At 58.7% G+C, this 20,363-nt stretch overlaps 1 protein-coding gene across 1 annotated transcript; it reads left to right on the top strand.

Moving 5' to 3' along the window:
• The first annotated feature begins 167 nt into the window (after window positions 1-167).
• Window positions 168-18,259, top strand: GTSE1 (G2 and S-phase expressed 1). Its single transcript, XM_029954275.1, has 11 exons — window positions 168-272; window positions 5,869-5,923; window positions 6,027-6,603; window positions 8,359-8,529; window positions 9,580-9,706; window positions 11,121-11,471; window positions 14,717-14,789; window positions 15,523-15,762; window positions 16,677-16,848; window positions 17,244-17,447; window positions 17,827-18,259. Exons 1-11 carry the CDS (start codon window positions 251-253, stop codon window positions 17,908-17,910), a joined length of 2,076 nt encoding a protein of 691 aa, XP_029810135.1. The 5' UTR covers window positions 168-250; the 3' UTR covers window positions 17,911-18,259.
• The last annotated feature ends 2,104 nt before the right edge of the window (window positions 18,260-20,363 follow it).

Here is a 20,363-nt window from a genome sequence, read left to right as displayed (position 1 = left end):
TGTTGCAGCTCCCATGGCCCCCAGCCGCCATTGCCCTTCCCGGCCCGGCCGCTCTCTTCCTGCGCCCCCGGCGGTGCTGCAGGGGGGCGGAGGGGCCGGGGGCGGGGATGGAGAGGGGAGTCTGGGCCCTGACACCTGCTCACCTGCTGGCCCCGCCCTCCCCGCAGTGACTTCCTGACAGCCCTGGCCGTGGAAAGAGGACACGCCGGCGACCGACGCGCCTCCAGCCAGCCGGTCGGGAGAGGCAGGGATGGAGGTTCCCGAGAAGGATGGTATGTCCTTGTGGCCGCAGCGCCGCCGTGCCGCTCAGCGAGGGAAGCGGGTGGCGTTCGCGCATCGGCGAGGACGGAGTCCTTCGTTTGTTCAGTGCTCACCCTGTGCTCTGTGCCACGGAGGCTCCCGGTCCCCGTCATCTAGGGGTTTGCATCCGTCCAGCTTCTTTTATTTTTCCGTTTTCTGCATCCCGTCCCCGCAGCCCCGCCCAGGTTTAGATTCCCATCGTAGTAGCGGGGCTTCTCCCCAGTGTCACTCGCTGTGTACACCCAGTGCCCAGAAGGGCGCCTGGCACTTCCTGGGCACTCAACACCCGTGGGAGGGAGTTCGGTGCCTTCTTTCCGTGTCTGTCGCCAGTTTCTGTTTGCCAGAGTGTCTTTAGAATCTTGGCCGCTTTCCTCTCTTGCTCCGTCCCTGTCTGTTTCAAGCATCAGGAGGAGAATCCAGCCTCGAAGAGTGAGGGAAGGGCCACACTCTCCTTTTCTCTGAAAGCGTGTTGACATCCCTATCCGTTGTTCCTGAGGCACAGGGGTGCAGCAGGGAGAAGGGGTACCCGGATCATTTCCACTTTGCTGAAACCCTGTTCGGGACTTCACCCATCTCCTCGCTGCTTCATTGGGTCTAGAAAAGGGATTTGCCCCTGCACCCCCTTCTCCCTGTCAGATACCAGTCCCTTCCCTGCGCTGGTAGAACCCCCATTGTTGCTCGTGAGGACGCCCCTCATGTCACCCTCTTCCTGTAGCCTCACCTTGTGTCTCTCTTCATCCACTCATGCTTGACACACAAATACATAAATACCTTCTGTTCTGTGACTGTCCCGTATCCTCCACTCCCTCTCAGAACGTGCCTTCCAGAGCTTTCTCTATTTGTTGTGCTGTTTTCCCACATTCCTCACCCCCTGACGACCCCCCCCCCACCGCTCTGTTTAAGCTGCTTTCATCAGTTAAGACACACATGTTGACAAATCTGTTACTACTTTTCTGTTCTTGTTTAATCTCTCGATGACATTTGACCTCTCCTTCTGGAAACTTCCCTCTCACTTGGCTTCCAAGGCAGCGTTGGTTTTCCTTCTACCTCCCTGTCTGGTTTTCCCATCTCTTGGCAGGCTCCTCTTCCTCCATTGTCTTCTGAAGCTGATCTTACCCAGGACCTGGTCTCTGGGGTCTCTTGGTATCCAAACCCCAGGGCTCTGACACGTTCCCTTGGCTTTAAGCCCCATCTGCAGGGCTCCTGGGTGGCTTAGTCTGTTAAGTGTGCAACTCTCGGTTTTGGTCGTGATATCACAGTCTCGTGGGCTCAAACCTGTGTTGGGCTCTGTCTGCCCCTCCCCTGCTTGTGCTGTCTCTGTCTCTTTCAAAATAAATGAATAAACTTAACAAAAAAAGCCATCTCTTTCTAGTGGTGCCTGCCTTTTGTCTTGAGCGCCAGCCTCTCCCCTGAGCTCTGGGCTGTATGTCCACCTGCCTGTCTCACATCTTTACCTGTCCTGCTCTTCATTCTCAATGTGTCCCCCTCCCCTGACTCTTGGGCTGCTCTCTGCCCTCTCGTGGAAGGAAACAGCCCCTCCACTCACCTAGCTAAGTTGTGCAGGGGCCATGTTCACTCAATCATCATTTGCTGCGATTTCCACCTTCTGAGTGTATTTTGGATCCATCGATCCCTTTCCCCCTCCACCCAGATGCTGCCACCGTGGGCCCCCTCAGCCACGGTCACTCACCTCCACGCACCTGGACATTTTCACTTTGGCCAGGTCGTGCCTTTGTGGTTCCCGCAGGCACTGCCTTCCTTCCCCAGCCACTCTGCACAGCGGCCAGCGTAACCTAAGAGAAACACCGGCTAGATCAGAACTCTTACGCTTGAAACCTTCTGTGGTTTCTTGTCTCGCTTTGGAGGAAAGGAGCCTCTCGCCGGGGCTCGCCAGCTCTCCGGGTCTGCCCCTGCCTGTTTCCACCTCCTGCAGCTGCGCCGTCGAAGGCCATCCATGTCTTTGGTCTGTTTGATCTTCCAGAGCTGATCTGGGCAAGAGGAAACCGGTGTGCGCGCACTGTCAGCCACCGCCCTCTCCTCCTAGCAGGTGGGGCCCTGTGCCGCATCCCGGGCTGTGCGCCTCGTTTCTCTTGACCATCTTTGTAAGGCAACACGCGAGGGGTTCCCGTTCTCTTCTGTATCTCTGTGGTGGGCCGTCTGGGGGGGGTGCTGTAATTTCTGCCATCTGCTGTGGGCGCACATCCATTTGTGTCCACTGTCGCTTCTCCAAAAGCCGCCGTCCCTGCCTGTGGGATGCACCCCCGGGGGTCTGCCTGCTGGGCCGGTGACACCTGTGCTTTGTAGGTGCTGCCGGGGGACTCAGGAGGGCGCTGCCGAGTGTCACTGCCCAGCAGTCCTTTCCCCGCAGCTTTGCCCACGTAGCACCAGACTTTTCGGTTTTTGACAATCTGGTGGGTGGAAAGTGGAATCTCGGGGTTGTTTTTATTTTATTTCATCAGTCACGTTCTGTTCCCATCCTTGGTCAGTTCTTCCTCTATGTTCCTGGTTGTTTTCGGAGCCGTCTGCGGACCCTGCTCCTACATGAGCCCTTCCCGACGTGAGCTGCCAGTTCTTTTCTCCCTGCTTATCGTTTCTTTAGCTTTGCTCATGGTGTCTCTCCCGTGCAGGGTTTTAAAATTGTTTTTAGGGGGGTGCCTGGGGGACTCAGTCAGTTGAACGTCGGACTTCGGCTCAGGTCATGATCTCACGGTTCGTGGGTTTGAGCCCCCGCGTCAGGCTCTGTGCTGACAGCTCGGAGCCTGGAGCTGCTTCCGATTCTGTGTCTCCCTCTCTCTCTGCCTCTTTCCCACTCATGCTCTGTCTCTTTCTCTCAAAAATAAATAAACGCTGGAAAAAACATTGAAAAGTTTAAGATTGTTTGTTAGATCCTGAGCATCAGGTCTCTCATTTTACGGCTTTCACTCTGGAGTCCCAGTTAGACCTCCTCACCCCGGGCTATAAAGTAACTTCCCCCTGGTTTCTTCCTATTCCTTTCACACACACTCTCCCCTGAGGGAAGATGCGGCTCACTGACCACCCCACCCCCTCTCACTTGGCGTGCTGCTCCTACCGTATCCCGAGACGCCCTCCTGTGAGTCGTCCGTATTCCCGTTGGGTCCGTCCGCGTGTATTGTGTGGGGTCTGCTGCTCACAGGGCCTTGGGACCGCCCTCCGGAGGCCAGCGCCATGGCCGGCTGTGCGGCGGTTTCGTCCTCGGCCACCTGCCTGGTCCTTTTGCTCCTCATCAGCCACTCGTGTGGTTTTCTGGTGTCTGTGCACCGCGGTATTTCCGCCTCCAGAGTGTCGCCTTTGTGCGTGTCAGTGCGTCCAGGTCTGGGTCAGGGGTTGTGAGGGCAGACCTCCCGCCGCCGCCGCCGCGCGGCTTTCACGGAGCTGCCTCCCGAGATCCCCATCCGAGATCCCCATCCGCCCGCCTGCTGGCCTGCGGCTAATTCACATAGAGGTGGCAGTTTCTGGTGCTGTTTATCCATATTTCCACTTTTTCCTTTTTTCCTCCTTTCTACCTTTCTTCCCCTTCTTGGGTACACGACAGAACTGTACTTGGCTGCCCGCTTGAGGCTGGATTCAGCTCAGGGGACGGGAAAGGCAGCAGCGAAATGGGAGTGTGGCCTGTGTAGGTGTTACTTCCGGCCGCTGAGAGCTGGGCTGGGATTTGCTCCTGTCCCTTCTGCACGGAGACCAGGCCCCTGGCTGTGCAGGGAGGAGGGCAGGGAGCAAGGCCACGCCCACCCTCTGCAGGACTGAGGCTGAGTGAGACTTAGGGGTGGGCGTGGTGGGTCAGCCCATGCTCCTGACCTTGGAAGGGGCGCTGCCGAAGGGATCTCATTAAACCCCAGTTTGGCGTTGAACTCCAACGGAGCTTCCTTGTACGGCAACACAGATCCGTGATGTGTCTGTTACTTTTTAGGAAGGGCTTTGAAAGTCAACAGAGGACGTTGCAGTTTTTCAAGTGTCTTGTTAGCATAGATGGCCATGGCCGTGACCTTGGCTTTCCTTTTAGATCCAGTAACAACCCTTATGTCAGCGGATTGTGTCAAGTCGGACCATCCCCCTGTCCTCAAGGCCTGAAATGAGCTTCACTTGGTGACGATCTTTTCTCTTCTCCTTTTTCCTGGGTCGGTGGAATCTGTTAGCTAATATTCCTATTTAGGATTTTTGTGTACGGAGCCTGGTCTGTGGCTCTCTTTCTGAGCTAACTTTAGAGGTTTTTGGTATGGTTGTGCCTGCCACATAGAAGCGAGTTGAAAGGTTTCTTTTTTCTGTCCCGGGGAGTGATAGAAATAGTTTGGGGATGATCCATTCTTGAAAGACGTGACAGAATTCTCCTGTGAAGCTGTCGGGCACTGGGGCTCTTTTGAGGAGAATGGCCCTTGAAGGAATCTGTGGTTATTTCGTGGTAATTAAACTGTTGAGATCTTTTCCCTTTCTTCCGGAGTCCGTTTTAGCAATAAGTCAAGTAATTTATATACAAAAAATACACTCTGCTTTCTAGAAAACGACCCATTTCTGCCAGGGCCTTAGGCTTACGTGTGTGGGGTTGAGCAGACCAGCCTCCGAGTCCTCATGTCCTCTCTCTCTGATTACTTCCCTTCATTTCTTTTGTGCATTCGTGCTTTCTACCTTTTTCTTGATTGGGTAATTAAGAATAATTGGAGTGACTAGGATCTAATTAGGATATTAGCATAAGTTAAACTTTTATGGTTTTAACAAATATGCTGCATTGTTTATTAGGATCAAATAAGATGTGATTTATGAAGGTGTTGTATAAACTTTACAGGGTGGAAATGAGCTGTTCAGCACATGTCGGTAATCATTTGCCAAGTGTCCAGGCCCCGCCGGACGCAGGGGATTTGGGAGAGCCCTCGACATTTGCTGTCGTGGAGGAACTCACAGTCTGGTTGGGGCCCAGAAGGGTGAAGGGACATGTCCAGAACCGCAGGTCTAGTGCGGGGACAGAGGTCAGGTCATGGTGCTGCAGGAGTGGGGGAGGCTGAGCGGAATCGGGGAGACGGTTTGCTGTGGGGAGCAGGCTCACAGGCCGGGCAGGGGGCCGTCCACGGGGGGGCGGGGCCCGTTCCTTCTGGGGCAAGGCGGTCTCTTGGGCTCTAAGCAGAGACGGGAGTCAGCAGTATGGAGTCGAGACTGGGCCTGGGAATAGTATTGAATTTGATTTTGAAAGAGCAGTAGGCGTTCTGTTCTACAGCCTGTAAGGAGGAATCTACTTCCGGGAGACTTCTGAAAACGCTCTAACCTGACAATGGCGTAGCTAGTCTAGACACACTAGTTCAATGGCTCGGTGAATGATCTGAGGTTATACCTAAAAGATAAGGACTTCGGGTTTTGGGGCAGCTTAGCAAACACCCAACAGCTGATGCTATTTTAGGAAGAAAAGGAAAAAGCCAAGGTAACCTTGAGCCCCCTGGGGGGAGGTGACTGTTAGATTCACGACGAGGCACACTTCACCACGGAGCCGCCATGCTGTAGGCCCCGTGCTGTTTTCTCTGTATCAGCCCAGCCCTCGGGTAACACGGGACTTCCTCCCCACAGACGTTCTCCTGGCCGATGAGAAGTTTGACTTCGATCTCTCATTGTCGTCTTCCAGGTAAACAGATGAGTTTTCTTCCCTCAACTCGGGCTTAACTCCATTCCGGAACGTCTTTCATTTAACTGCCAGTGTCCTTAACGATCCTTTTATTTTAAAACAGTGCGAATGAAGATGACGAAGTCTTCTTCGGGCCCGTGGGGCATAAAGAGAGATGCGTCGCTGCCAGCTTAGAATTAAATCACCACGTGTCCGAGGAACGTCTTCCTCCAGCCTCGGAAAGTCACTTCGCCTGGAGCCCCCCCACCGGGGAGAAGTTTGTGGAAGTGTTCAAGGAGGCTCACTTGCTGGCCTTACAGATAGAAAGCAAAAACAAGGCAGCCCGGGCGGCCAGGCCCGGAGACCTCTGGAGCCAGGGCGTGGAGAGATTTATACAGGAATCAAAATTAAAAATAAACCTGTTCGAGAAAGAGATGGAACTGAAGAAGAGTCCCAGGTCACTGAAGAGGGAGACGTATTGCCTGTCGGGCAGCCCCCTGATGGCACCGCCCAGCCAGACCCCCTTGGGCGGGGCCCGGACACAGGGACCCGCGCACTCGCCTCGCTCTTGCCTGCCGGCGGACCCCAGTCCTGCCCCCCCTCCGAACCAGGCAGGGCCTCAGAGAAAGCTCCTCGACCATTGGGCACGGCCCCGAGCTTCGTCCGTGAGAGGGAGGAACATCCAGGTGGCTGCGGAGCAGGTAGACGCGTCCCGGGCCGGAAGGCCTGTCTGTGGGGCTGGGCGCTCCCTTGCGCCCACAGCCCTCTCGGTTTATGGTTCTAAGGGAAGCCGTCGTGGGGAGAAGCTCGGAGATGTGGCTGCACTGAGGGCCGGAGGCGTAGGAAGGGCGGGTGCAGGGGGAGCGGTAGCAGCACGGGGAGCAGGGTTTGGGGTGCCTGTGGACGCAGGTGGGGCTGCCTTCCTCCAGGGATGACTTAGAAACACCCCTTCCTGAATGCTGTTTGAAGCGCTCCCTTCCGTTTTGTTACAGCTTTGGATTTTCTGCTCGTTCGGGGGTTTCATGTGCATTAACGAGCAGCTTCCAAAACTTCCCCTCCGGGAACAGCCCTCCGCCCTCTGTCTCCCTTATCCGGGGTTTCGTTTAGATCGCGCTCCTCCCAGGAATTAAACGGGGGAGGGGGGGGGAGCCGTCCTGGGCAGTGCTGGTGGATGGGCAGGTCTTTGGGGTGCGGTCAGCCCCTGGAGGTTTGCGGGGCGCTCGGGTAGGAGAAAGGGAGGGTCACCCCCTGGCTGGGCCGAGCCGGCCTCACCCAGGGAGCCGAGTCCCGCTTCGAGGAGAGGCGGCAGGTGGAGCCCGTCGGGTGCCGCTTCTCAGCTCTGCTCGGAGCTGGGCCTCGGGCCTCAGCTCTCTGGGCCGGTTACCGAGAGGCTCTGGCCGGCCGTGAGCAAGTCTGGGTCCGTGCAGAACGGCCGGCGAGGGCCCAGATCTGATCTGAGCTAAAGGCCCTTGTGCCTGGATGGAGGCAGCGTGCTGGCCATCGCCGCCCCTGCGTCGCTGGGGCCGGCATCCCTTGAATCACACAGATTCCTCCTGCTGGAGCCCGTTTGGATGCAAATTCCCAAAGTGAGGTATCCGGAATGCGAGGGACATGGGTCTTCTCTGTCATATGTGGACTCGGGCACAGATCTCTGTGTGTAACAAGCGAGTGGGCTGGATTCAGGCGATAAAGACACGCAGTATCAGTCCGCGTAGACATGGATGATCCCGGAAAGCAGCCAGACAGCCCAGGTCACCTGCCGTACGATCCCATGTACGTGAGGGACCGCGGCAGGCGGGTTGTATTGAGGGCGGGGGTGGGTGAGCTGGTGTCCAGGCGGGGAGGCTGAGGGACCCAGGGACCACAGGGGCAACAAGCGTGGTCGGAACTCACGCTGTGAGCGTGCGGCAGACCACTGGCCACGCCCGCTTTCCGGGGGTCGATCTCCAGTCTTCAAAGGCTGTGAAGGAAAAGAAAGTGATTGTTTCATTGCTCTGACCTTCTGAGCTGCTGCTTCTCATTAGTGTCCCTGGTTACCAGGGGTTATTTGTATAAGCGGGGGTCAGTGCCAGGAATGCCCTGGCGTCTAAATAAGTCAGAAATGCATTCGACTCCGCTCTCCAAAGAAAACTGGCTCTCAGTCGCCTTCCGAGAAGATTCGCTGGAACCGAGCGGCGTCTCTGGTAGAGGAAATGGCCTTGTTGTGAGTGATTCCCTTCCACATGGCATTTACAACCTGTCACTAGAATCAGGTTCCTCATTGTCATCTTTGGGAATCCTGATTGAGGATTAGCTCCAGGGGATCTCTCTCCTGTACCGTCCTGTCTCAGTATTATTTTGCAGTTTTTAATGAGAAAGCAAATGCCACCGTCATTTCTGTCCGTGGTACTTTGGTGGAGGAAGCGAACCGCTGTGTTCGCCAGACAGTTCTCTCATTTCAAATTACGATGTTTCAGCCTATGAAAAGGATACCGGCCAGCCCCTCCGGCGTGAGGAACCCAAACGAGACGGAGTCCCCCAGGGACGTGGCCCCTGACAAAGCCAGCGCTGCCCGGGACGGCGCTGGCCTGCCGGCCGGTAGCACCCACTCCATCCAAGGCAAGCGGTCACTCCCTGTCCCCAGCAAGGTGGGTGTGGCCGGGGCCCACGGTGGGCGTGGCTTGGGCCATGGGTGGGTGTGGCCGGGCCCATGGTGGGTGTGGCTTGGGGGCCGGGAGAATGGAGGGGTTGCTTTGTGGACCATGTAATGTGTCGCTGAAGTCAAGTTTCGGGGGCCTGAAGATGGGACCGTGAGAGGCAGCTTGCTGCGATGCAGAGTACACGGCCCGGCGTGCGTGGGCGGCTCCGCGGGCTGAGAAGATCAGCCCCTCGGAGCCTCTTGGAGTCTGCGCGGCGGCGGCTCACCTCCGGGCGCGGTGGGATGTGGGAAGCGCAGCCCGCGGGTCTGCAGACGCCCGCCTGCATCTTTGCGGTTGAACCGAGCTGCGCGGTGTGTGTTACAGCGGCTGGGAGCTGGGCCAGCCGCGGACCCGGGGCTGCGGGAGGAGCCCCCCGATTGCCCTCAGCAAGTTCCCCACACGCTTCTCCTGCAGGGCCCTGAGGACCGCGCCTGAGAAGTACTGCCTGGCCTTTCTCTTTACGTTTAAGATGGTGGCTCTTCAATTACTAACAATTGTTTTGGAGGCCCCTGGGTGGCTCAGTTAAGGGGGCGACTTTGGCTCAGGTCTCAGGATTTGTGAGTTCGAGCCCCGCGTTGGGCTCTCTGCTGTCAGCCAGGAGCCCACTTCGGTCCTCTGTCCCCCTCTCGTTCTGCTTCCCCCCCCCCGCCCCGCACACTTTCTCAAAAAGAAACATTAAAAAATATTAATTTAAAACCCTATCTTTGCAGAAAAAAGTAATGGGTAGGTAAAATCTCTGATGACTGTTGAAAAAAATTTTTTATTGTTTCTTATTTATTTTTGAGAGAGAGACACACACACAGCAGGAGCAGGGGAGGGGCAGAGAGAGAGGGAGACAAAATCTGAAGCAGCCTCCAGGCTCTGAGCTGTCAGCACACAGCCTGATGCAGGGATCGAACCCACAAACCGTGAGATCATGACCTGAGCTAAAAGTCAGACGCTTAACCACCTGAGCCCCCCCAGAAGCCCCTGATGACTGTTTTTAATATTCCGTTTCAGTTGGGGCTGAAGAAGGCCCTGCTAAGACCCCGCGGCTGTGCTGTTGGTCTCTCTCGGAAGTCGTCTTCCTCGGGCTCTGGGTCGGGCGTGAGTTCCGGTGTGGGCGCCTCTCCAGCCGCCTGGGGAGGTAAGCCAGCGAGCAAGGCCGAGAAGGCCGTCCCACCCTCTGGGACTTGTGCAGAGCCGCACAGACTCGGCAGAAGGTTCTGGAGGGTTTGCTGTGGTCAGGGCAGGGGACATGGCGTGGGGCCCCTCCCCCGAGAAGGGGCACACTGAGGCTGGGCGTTTTAGTTTGGGGTCGTCCCAGCCGTCCCAGAGCTGTGGGCGCTGAGGCCAGCCCGCCGACAGGTAACCACACACAGGTCTTAAAATAGGCCAGACCGCGCTAACTTCCGCCTCGTGACCTTTGTGAACTGCTTAGCAACCCCGCCCCAGCCTGCCTCCGCTGGGGCGTAAGCTTCGCGGGCCGAGGGCGCCACCCGGTGGTAGAGGGGAGAAGCCCTCGGGCGCTGTGGGAGGAGCCTCGGATTCCCTTCAGGACTCGGCCCTCTTCCGCGTGTGTTTGCTGTGCAGACGGGTGTGCGTGTGGTCCATCTGCAAAGTGTGAGCTCTGGAGTTAGACCGATGTGACTTGGCGTCCCCACTGCCAGGCGGTGGCCAAGAGAATGTCAGTTTCCAGAACCAGACGGACCGCAGGACGGAGCCTCCCCAGCGGAGCTCTCTTCGCCATTAGAAGGAGCCCTTGGCCCGTGTTTGGAGAAAGGATGTTCTGTCACCTTAGGGGTTGCGAGGCCCAAGCGGCTGCAGGGGTGCAGGGCACAGGCACTGTTTGGGCCGAGCACTGCATTCCTGCCCGCTAAAGGCCGAGTGGGTCATTGAATGGGCCTGACTTAGCGGATTTCTGGTCACCAGGACAGTGTGGACAGGAGCACCGCGAAGCTGTGAACAGCTCCGTGGCGTCCGCCTCCTCTTCCGGGTTTTCTCTGGGGTCTCAGCAGACTGACCTCTGCAGGGGGCCTACTGGCACCTGAGAACGTGGTTTATCCTCTTTCGGTTTTGAATGGCAGCCTCCCTGGGATTCGGAGGCACCCGCCAGGACCGGATGCGCCCTCTCCCGCGTCCCCCCCCCCCCACCTCCCTGCCCAGAGGCGAGCCTGGGCGGGCCGCTGCAGTCCGCTCAGCCAGCGTAGGTGCCTGCTGCTGACACAGTCAGCGAAGCCGGGAGAATTCACGGACATGCACATGCGTCCTGGCCGTTGTGTCTGGAGCTGGGCCCTCACAGCGCACTCGGCTAAGCCATGAGCCGCCTAGCTCGCCCTGGTTGAGGACGTCACCCGATGGGCGTGCGGGATATTGCTCACAGGCCCTGTGTTTCTCTTATATGGAGATCATGACGACAGAAATAAACTTTCTTCACTTAACAACACTTTAGGGTAGATACAGTAAAGACAGCATACCTTGTATGTGTCAGTTAAGTAACTTTGTGATTTAGAAATAACCTAAGCCTCAGAGATAACCAGATTGCCTGTCTCCTCTTCCAGCCAAATCAAGTGAGCCTGCACGGACCCCCGCAAAGAAGGGCTCCCCGCCTGCGGCGCGCACCAGCCAGGCGGGCCGAGGGGGCCCCGGCGGTGCATCCCGCAGGCCGAGTCAGCGGGCCTCGGTGGCAGAGATGACAGGGGAGCAGGCCCAGGCGCCCACCCCCGCGGCTCCCGCCCACGTCCGGACTCTGGACCAGGGAGGCGCGGGCCTGAGCTCTGGTTCCAGCGGGCCACCAACGCCGCCCCCGTGGAATACCGGGAGCGCGAGAGGGCGTGCCTCCCAGCGGCCCTGCGGGACGAAGGCCACGCCCACCCCTACGGGTCACTTTAAGGTCCCCAGGCTTTCTGCTGGTAAGGAGTGGGGCATTTTCTGTATGTTCTTAGATTGTTTTAAATGTTTATCCATTTTATTGGGAGAGAGAGAGGGGGAGACAGAAAGGAAAGCAGGCTCCAGGCTCAAACTCATGAACCTCAAATTCATGACCTGAGCCAAAGTCGGATGCTCACCGACAGCCACCCAGGCGCCCCATGTATGGTTTTCAAGGGTTGGACAGATTCCACTTAAAGTTTTCAAAAAAGTATTTGGTGATGATGGTGTTTGGCTTTCTGTTAAAGTACTTTATTTTTTTTTAATGTTTATTTTTGAGAAAGAGAGAGAGCGAGCAAGCTGGGGACAGGCGGGGGGCGGGGGGAGACACAGTATCCAAAGCAGGCTCCAGCTCCGAGCTGCCAGCATAGAGCCTGATGTGGGGCTTGAACTCAGAAACTGTGAGGTAACGACCTGAACCGAAGTCAGATGCTTAACCAACCGAGTGACCCAGGCGCCCCTATTAAAGCACTTCAAATGTGTTGTTCTAGCGCCTTCTAGCTTGCATCAGTTTGGACAAGCGCTCAGTGGGGTTCCCGTCCTGCATTCTTCCCCTCTGTCACCGCACTGCTCCTGGGCTGCTCCTGGGAACTCCTCTTTTTTGTTATTTTTAGCATTTTGATTATTAGGAATATTGAAGTGGTTTTTTAGGGTTTTTCCTTCTTGGGGGTTCCTGAGCTGCTTTGATCTGTGGGTTGATATTTCTAATTCATCCTGGAAAAAAAACAAGCTTGGGTCTTATTTCTTCAGATTCTGTTTTCTTGCTTCCCCTATTACAGGGACCCCAATTACAGGTGTTCGAGATCTCTCGATGCGTCTTGTAGGTCACGGAGGCCCCGGGTCCCCACCTTTTCTTGTGTTTCAGAGTTGACATCATGAATGTCCCGTCTTCATGCTCTTTCTCTGGGGTGCATCTGATCCGTGGTTACACCCTTTCAGTTAGTTTTTCCTTTCTGACATTATAGTTTCCCCTTCTTTGTCTTTCCGGCATTTACTTAAGTTCTTGAGCGTATTTATGATGGTTGTTTTACACTCTTTCTTCTAATGCCACCTTCCCGGTCATTTTGGGGTCCGTTTCTAGGGACTGACTTTTTCCTGACCACGACCACATTTTCCTGCCCTTTCGCATGTAATCATTGTATAATCTGTTGGACAGTATAAGTTTAAAATTCTGGAATATCTGCATTTTATTGTCTTGATTGAAGGGAGTAGAATGTTGCCGGGACAGGCTTTTTTTTTTTTTTAATGTCTTTATTTTGAGAGAGAGAAGCAGAGAATCCGTGGGGGAGGGGCAGAGAGAGAGGGAGACACAGAATCCGAAGCAGGCTCCAGGCTCTGAGCTGTCAGCACAGAGCCCGACATGGGGCTCGAACCCACAGACTGTGAGATCGTGGCCTGAACCAAAGTCAGTCGCTTAGCCAGCTGAGCCCCCTGGGGGGCCCTGGACGGGCATTTAAATCGTGGGTCAACTCGATCCCTCTGAGGAGTCTTTCAAAGCTTCCATGGGGCAGGTCTTGAGTGACCTGTACCCTCGGGGGCGGGCAGCCTGCTGCCAACCTGTGCCTGCCCGGTCCCAGTGGGCCGTGCTGCGTGTCCCCGAGTCCCCGCTCTGGCGGGTGGGACATGGGTGTTTCCCGGCTCTGTGTGAACAGTGGCCACTGTTCCCAGTGGCTGTCCTCACCTTGGCCTTTCGGAGTCTCCCTCTGCATGCGGGTGTTTCCTCCGCAGCCGGGGACCCGGGGACCCGGGCTCCCTGCCCGTCCACGGCGCCCGCCTTCTAGTTGGGCCCCTCAGCCTGCCCCGGCACGGTGTCTGGTGGGTTGTGGTGGCTGCTTGGTTGAGGTAGGAGAATCCGAGAAACGTGCGTGACGTGGGAAGTCGCCCAGAACCGGCTTAAGGGAGAGGCTACGTGCAGCTCCGTGGTGGCCCCACTTTCTCGGCTGCCGGCGTGTGTTGAAGTCCCAGCACAGTCGGCCGGGACAGGGGCCTTTAATGCCCTGAAGCCTTTTGAGGAGCCAGGCCTCCTCCGTCTGGCTCTGCTGTGGTCGGTTTCTCTTCCTCCTGCTCTGGTGCACCTTCCTCCCCGGCAGCAGCGAGCGTGGGCTGGGCGAAGGGGAGCACAGCCCTGTCCTGTGTGTGCCGCTCTCCGTCCCCTCGCTCGGGCCTCAGCCGTGTGCCCGTGCTTCCCTGGCGGGGCCTCGGACGTGCTGTCCTCTCGTCCCGCCCAGGTTTCTCCTGTGAAGACAGTGGGTATGGAACAAACACTAGCAGCCTCAGCCAAGTTAGTGAGCAGGGGCAGGGTCACCGAGGCATCCGTGGCGAGTGCAGGGGTGCTGGGAGTCATGGCCTTCAGCAGATCTCTCCCCCAGGGAGGAACAGGCAGCTGGGAGGGCTCCGCGGGGTCAGGGGAGGGCTGGAGGAAGGGCACCTGGGGAGTTGGGGGTGCCGCGCCGCAGGGCTGTGCTGGGGACCGTGCTGAGCACGTGGTGGACGGTGTGGCCGTGGGCCCGTGGGAGCAGCCACCCTGGAGATATAGTTGAGGTTTCCAGGGCAGGGGGCTCAGCGTGTTGGCAGAAAGCGGGTCCCCGGGGTGTCCAGGGCGCAGGGCGCGGGGCACGTGGCGGGATGGGGTGGGGTTGGGGCTCGGCAGTGTTGGCTTCCTTGCTTCCTGGGTGGCCGAAGCCGTGGCGAGCCTCTGGCTGCCTTCTGTCCCGCTGCACGGTCGTCTGCCGGTCCCGTCGCCTTGTACCAGCCCCAGTGCCCGTCAGCTGTCACCCTCGGCTGCCCTTTCCCTGCCTCCTCTGAAATCGGTTTCTCTTTTTGTCACGGTGTCAGGGACGGGGCCGTCCGTGAACCCCGTTCACCACTCACCCTGGGCCAGACTGTTCCCATAAACGGAGCGCCGGCGGGGCTGTGGGGGGCCCCTCGCTGGTAGAAGATGCAGCGTTACAACCCTGGACCCTGGCAGCCCGCTCCCCCCCCCCCCCCCCCCCCCCCCCCCCCCCCCCCCCCCCCCCCCCCCCCCCCCCCCCCCCCCCCCCCCGCTCCCCTGCACCCCTGCACTCCCCGCTCCCCCTCCTCCTCCCTGGCCCCACCCCCCGCTCCGTGTGACACAGCTGTCCTCGTAGAGCAGACACGGGGACCTGGGACCGGAGGGACAGGGCCCTGCAGTGGGTTTGTCACTTGATCCAGGCTTGACTGACAGCGCGCACTTCCTCTCTTGCCTCAGGTGAGCCCGCAGACAGGGCCGTGCCAGCATCCTGCCGGGCCCAGAGACCGAGCTCCTGCACGGCAGCAGGAAGGTGAGGAGTCGCCCGCTTCCTTGGATTTTAATGTTGTTTTTGACGTGCGCTTATTTTTGAGGGGCGGAGAGAGGGGCCGAGTGCGAGCAGGGGAGGGACAGAGAGAGAGGGAGACACAGGATCTGAAGCAGCTTCAGGCTCTGGGCTGTTAGCACAGAGCCTGACTTGGGGTTCAAACTCAAGAAGCACGACATCACGGCCTGAGCTGAGGTTGGACCCTTAACCCACTGAGCCCCCCAGGTGCCCCTCAACCTACTTAAAATAGCGGTGGGCTCCACACAGACCGGCTTTATCAGTAACCGCAAAACAAACCGTCAGGCGGGACTGACTCACGGGCCGTCACGGCCACACGTAGCGCCGGTTGGACGGTGGGATGCGTGGGGACTGTGCTGCGGGTGCCCGGACTCACTCCCGCGTGCTCCCGTGGGTGCCGGAGGCCTGAGCGCTGAGAAGGCACGAACACGCAGCGCTGTCCCGCCGTGGCCTTGGGCTGCCTCGGGGAACCACCTGCACGCCGGAGGCGGCCTGCAGGTGCCTTGCGAACCTCCCCGGAGACCCCAGGCTGCCCAGGGCGCTGGCAGCAGCCCCGCCTCCCCCGAGCAGTGCTCCGGCGGCTTTGAGGGCCTGGGGCTCTTCTCCTGAAATCACAGGACTTGTACCGAGTGAGCACACTGGATGAATAGAATCTTCTTTCTGCTCACGTCTGCTGAAACCCCTCATTTTTTCTTTCCAGGGTGGTCACCCACAGCACCCCTGCCAGGTGCTCCTCCGGGCCGGCCTCACCAAGACTTCTAAGTGGCGTGAGGACCCCCATGAGTACGAGGAGCCTGTCGGCCTTGCCCACACCTGCCGGCCGTCGGCTCTCTAGCCTTCCACGGGTGGCCCCTAAATCCGTGCCCAGAGCTCCGGCTTCTCCCCCGTGTGTGGCTGCTCGGCGGCTTTCCTCCGAACTCCGGAAGAAGTCTGCAGCGAGGTAAGAGGTGAAGGCCACGGCCACAGAGGCCTGTTGGCAGCTCTCTGAAGGGGCGGACGGCACCTGCTTGCTCTGCCACCCCCTTTCCCACCGCACGTCCTGTCCCCCAGGTGGGCTGAGGGGCTGGGCAAGCAGGGACCGTCCCGCTGGGCCACGGCCTCTCACCAGGAGGAGCCCTGAGGGCAGAAGACTCGGGAAGGTGCACCCGTCTCCACAGCTCCGGGGTCTGGCATGGGCTTCGTGGCCGGATCCCCAGAGGGGTCCTGCAGTCCTGCAGCTTGAGTCTTGGCCAGGGGCGACCGCACTCAGGCTTCCTGAGAAACAGACTCTGATTCGCTGGAGCGTCTGTCCCACCCGCTTCTCCCGCCTCCCCTGCCCCCCCCCCGCGCCCTGCCCGCGTCACTTTGCTCCAGCCCTGCCGCCCCTCCCTCACCACACGGTGGACGGGCCTGGTCTGGCCATCCTCTCCGTCTGGAATGCGCTTTCCCTCCACAACTGAAGTCCATGTTCAGGGGCCAACCTCGGGGACCTTTCCGGAAAGCCCCACCTCCCCATCCGGTCACTCTGTTTCGATTTCCTGCTTGATTTTCATCAGAGCATTTCTCTCCTTCCCCCTCCCTGAACGTGGAGCAAGCACGTGTCTGTCTGCTCCGCAGACCGAAGGAAAGGGCGTGAGCGGGGCCCACGTGGGCAGCAGGCTGTAGACTTCTGGAGGCGAAAGGACCTCAGAGCCATTCGGTCCTTTTATCTGAGTCTCAAGGGAGCTGGAGTCGGAGGGGACCCGCTCGGGGTGGAGCTGGGGCCACAGCCGGCGGGCTCGGCCCTGTGCGTGTGTCCGTCCTCCCGGGACGGAGGCCCAGCCCGACAAGCCAGCGCCGACGGCCCCTCCTGAGCCTCCCGTCCTCTCGCGGCAGGGCGAGCAGCAGCCCAGCGTCCTCGTCCGACGCGTCCGGTTCCCCTCCGTCGGCTGTGCCACAGGCGCTGAGCTTTTCTCCAGAGAAGAGTGACGGGGCTGTTCCGGGAAGTACCGGCGCCGGAGCGGTGCTGGGGGCGGCCCGGCCCCCCGCAGACGCGCCCCCTCGTGAGGTACCGAGTCCCCCCACACACACAGACTCTGCCCTCGGGCCATGGGCTCACTCAGCGGGTCTGGCCTCCCCCGTTGTCCCCGGGCCTCCAGGGCCAGAGGGAGGGAGTCGGGACCTCCGGCCTCACCCCTCCCGCTGTGTTTGGCCAGAGGACAGGCGGTAGGAAGCAGGGTGGGGGTGGGAGAGGCTGACGGGAGCCCCAGAGTGGGCCATTGGCCAGAGGGCGCCAGACGGGGTTGGGGGGCCGTGTGGGGGTGGCCAAGGAGGAGAGAGGGCCACCCGTCAGGGTCAGGACGGGCGCACGCAGCCAGCTCTGCCCAGTGAGGTTTCCTGTCTGCTCAGCGTGGTTGACAGAGAGATGCCAGAATTGCCTTTAAGCCTCCTGTTCTCGTCTAGGCCATCCTCGTGGACCTGGGCCTGGACGGGCTCGCCATCACCCCGAGGGCCAGAAGCCCAGCCCCCGTGGACCTCCCTCTCATCGACCTGTGCGAGACCCCGGAGGCTCCGAGCGCGGACTGCCGGCCTCTCGTCGACCTGCTGGTCAACACCCCGGACACGGACAGAAGCGCCGCGCCCAAGCCTCTCTGCGAGGTGGGCCAGGTGAGCAGCGGGGGGCTCCGCGTGGGCTCCATTCTGGGTCCTCCTCGCAGGGCACATCGCCGTGACCCCGAGAGCGGCCACCGAGGTCTCTAAAGGGACACGTCCCAGGGCACACACCAGCGGTGGCACGAGCTTAGGATTCAGCCCGTCCTGCTGCAGGAGGGGCCCTGCGCGGCGGCCCAGGAGCCCTCCGAGGGCAGGGGCCTGGCGCATCCGCTCCCGGGCACACGTGTTCCTTCCCTTCCGGGCGGCAGCTTCTCCTTCCGGCTTCTAGACGTGCCAGCTGCAATTCCGGGGTGTCTGAGCCACAGCGGAGGGGGCGCGCGGGCCGGGAGGGGCGGCGTGGCCGCGTCACTCACCCCGGCGCTTTGTCCTGCAGCTGATCGACTTGACCTCTCCTCTGATCCAGCTGAGTCCGGAGGCTGACAAGGAAAACGTGGACTCGCCACTTCTCATGTTCTGACGAGAATAAAAGCCTTCGCGTTTCACTCTGTTAAAGGAACTGTCAGTCCAACGGTGGTTTTCAACCCTTAGAAATAAAGTTTAGGAGCCATTGTTTGGGGGCGGGGGGATGGCAACAACCCTCAGTAAAGGTCCCGGCCCGGAAGGGGTGCTAAGCTGTCGGGCCAAGCTCCCTGCCCCAGCCATGCTCGGCGCTGGAGAACGGAGTTGAAGTCCCTGCGGGTGAAGACTTTTGTGTCCTTTGTGTGTAAAATAGCAAAGTCACTATTTTTAAAATTAAGTTTGTATGAAAGGTAAATATTCTAGGTTTAAATTAAATTGGAAAATAAATGAAAATGTATTAAAGCACAGTTTGATTTTTTAAGGTTGATTTTTAAGCACCAATAACTATTTTTATCACTAATCAGTATGCAAGATTTATGTTACTCAAACTGGTCCCACAAGTGGTTTTTTTTATAAGTTCATTTATGTATTCTGAGGAAGAGAAAGTACGGATATAGGAGGGGCAGAGAGAGGATCCCAAGCAGGCTCTGAGTGGCCAGCTTCGGGGCCTGATGTGGGCTCGAACCCACGAACGCTGAGGTCATGAGCTGAGCCAAAACCAAGAGTCAGAAGGATGCTCAACTGACTATGAAGAAATGCTGTTTTTAGAAAAAATTTTATTGAGAGAGAGAGAGAGAGAGTCTGCGTGCATGTGGGGGAGGGGCAGAGAGAGACACACACAGATTCCGAAGCAGCTCCAGGCTCCGAGCTGTCAGCACAGAGCCTGACTCGGGGCTTGAACTCACAATCTGCGAGATCATGACCTGAGCCGAAGTCAGCCGCTTCACCGACTGAGCCCCCAGGGCCCCAAAGAAACACCGGCTTAAAAGCAGACCACAGGCCCCACCGTCCAGGTCCCTGGCAGGACTGGCCTCTGCACTTTGAGTGCGCACCGGGGCGAGGCAGGTGCCCTGGGCGGTGTGGGCCACGCCTTGACAAGAGGCCGTTCCCTGGAGGTGGCGGCCGGGACAGAGGGGGAGGTGAGGTGGTGGCCGAGCCGAGGCATGGACCCCTCAGCTATGCTAGGGCTGGAGCCCCTGAGTAGAGGGAGGCAGAAGGAAAAGGAGCCGAGGGCCACCAGAGAGCGTGTTCCCTGCCTGAGGCCGTTCTAGTGGTTTCTAACCACCAGCTGGCCTGGAAGCCACTGGGGTGTCTAGAGACCCCGTGTTTTGAGGGAACTTCTCAGTCTTCGTGCAGCGGCCCCACGGCTGACAGTAGTAAGTGGACCTGCTTTTTGGGGCTCCCATCTGGTGTCTCCAGGGCTGAGTGGGGGAGCCTGCACCTTCTCTAGTTAACTCCGGGACGGGAAGGTGACTCCTGTGGTGTCTGCAGAGGGAAGCGGACTCACGAAGGGCCCGGGTGCACCTGCAGGGGGAGGCTTGACGGGTAAAGGCGGGACCGCTTGGACTCGGGAGGTGACCGCAGCCGCAGCTGGCGGAACAGACCACGCTAGACTCAGCAACGCCTTGTACGACTACCCATGGCTGGCGGGAGCAGGGCCCCTGCAGGAAGCCCAGCGGCCCACTCCTCCTCCGGGGACCCTGTGCCTGTGGGCGGCAAGAATCCTACAGTCCCAGGGGCCTCTGATGTCCGGTGTGGCCCCTCGATTCACAGGGGAAAACCTCAAACGTGAAACTGAATTGACTCATTCACATGTCTTTTAAACAATTTTTTATTTATTTTTAAGTAATCTCTACACGGACCCAAGATCAAGAGTCGCACTCTCCATGGGCTGAGCCAGCCCGGTGCCCCGTGTTTATGGAGACGCCCCAGGGATGCAGGGGGAGGCAGAGCTCGGGCACCCCTATCTAGCGGGGGGAGGGAGGAATGTTACATTCTTCGCTAACACAGGGTCATCTAGCGGGGCTCCGGGCACCCCGTCCAAACCCCGTGGATGAGCTGGGCCTTTGGCCTCGGCCGGTTCCCTGGGCCCCTCCTCTCAGGCTCTTGGGGCCCTGGGGTGCTGTCCAGTCCACAAGTGTCCTCAGGCAGGACGGAAGTAATAGGGTTTTAATCCTCTTAATAGGTGGGAGAAGGCAGCACCTCCCACCCCGCGGACGTCATCCCTTTTCCTTTCTGGCTTAATCTCCCGGTCTTGCTGAAGCCGCTCCGTCTGGCAAAACGTTCCTCAGGCTCTTTTCTCCCTCTGGCTTCTGGGACCTAACACACCGGCTCACAGGGGCCCGGAGACAGGTGCTCCTCCGGACAGTAGTGTGAAGACCTGGGCTGCCACTAGATGGCCACCCTCCCGGGTTTAAGGGGCCCAACTTCTCACAGTAACGTCGTAGTTCATTAATTTTTTGGTGCAAATCTCTGAAACCTAATCTTATGTCGCTGTTGGCGCATGGCACTTAGGAGGTCACTGTCTTTCCCATCGCTGAACCATCCAAAGTCACTGAAATACCTTGTCTT

Source organism: Suricata suricatta, chromosome 10, assembly GCF_006229205.1.
Source record: "Suricata suricatta isolate VVHF042 chromosome 10, meerkat_22Aug2017_6uvM2_HiC, whole genome shotgun sequence".
NCBI lineage: Eukaryota > Metazoa > Chordata > Mammalia > Carnivora > Herpestidae > Suricata > Suricata suricatta.
Note: the sequence above shows the minus strand (reverse complement) of the source record. Positions and strands in the feature narration are given on the sequence as shown.

Coding starts and splice junctions, on each gene's coding strand:
- GTSE1 (XM_029954275.1), top strand. CDS start 251: ATGGAGGTTCCCGAGAAGGATG. Junction 273..5,868: donor GGAGGTTCCCGAGAAGGATG/GTATGTCCTTGT, acceptor TCCTCCCCACAG/ACGTTCTCCTGGCCGATGAG. Junction 15,763..16,676: donor CGGAAGAAGTCTGCAGCGAG/GTAAGAGGTGAA, acceptor CTCTCGCGGCAG/GGCGAGCAGCAGCCCAGCGT.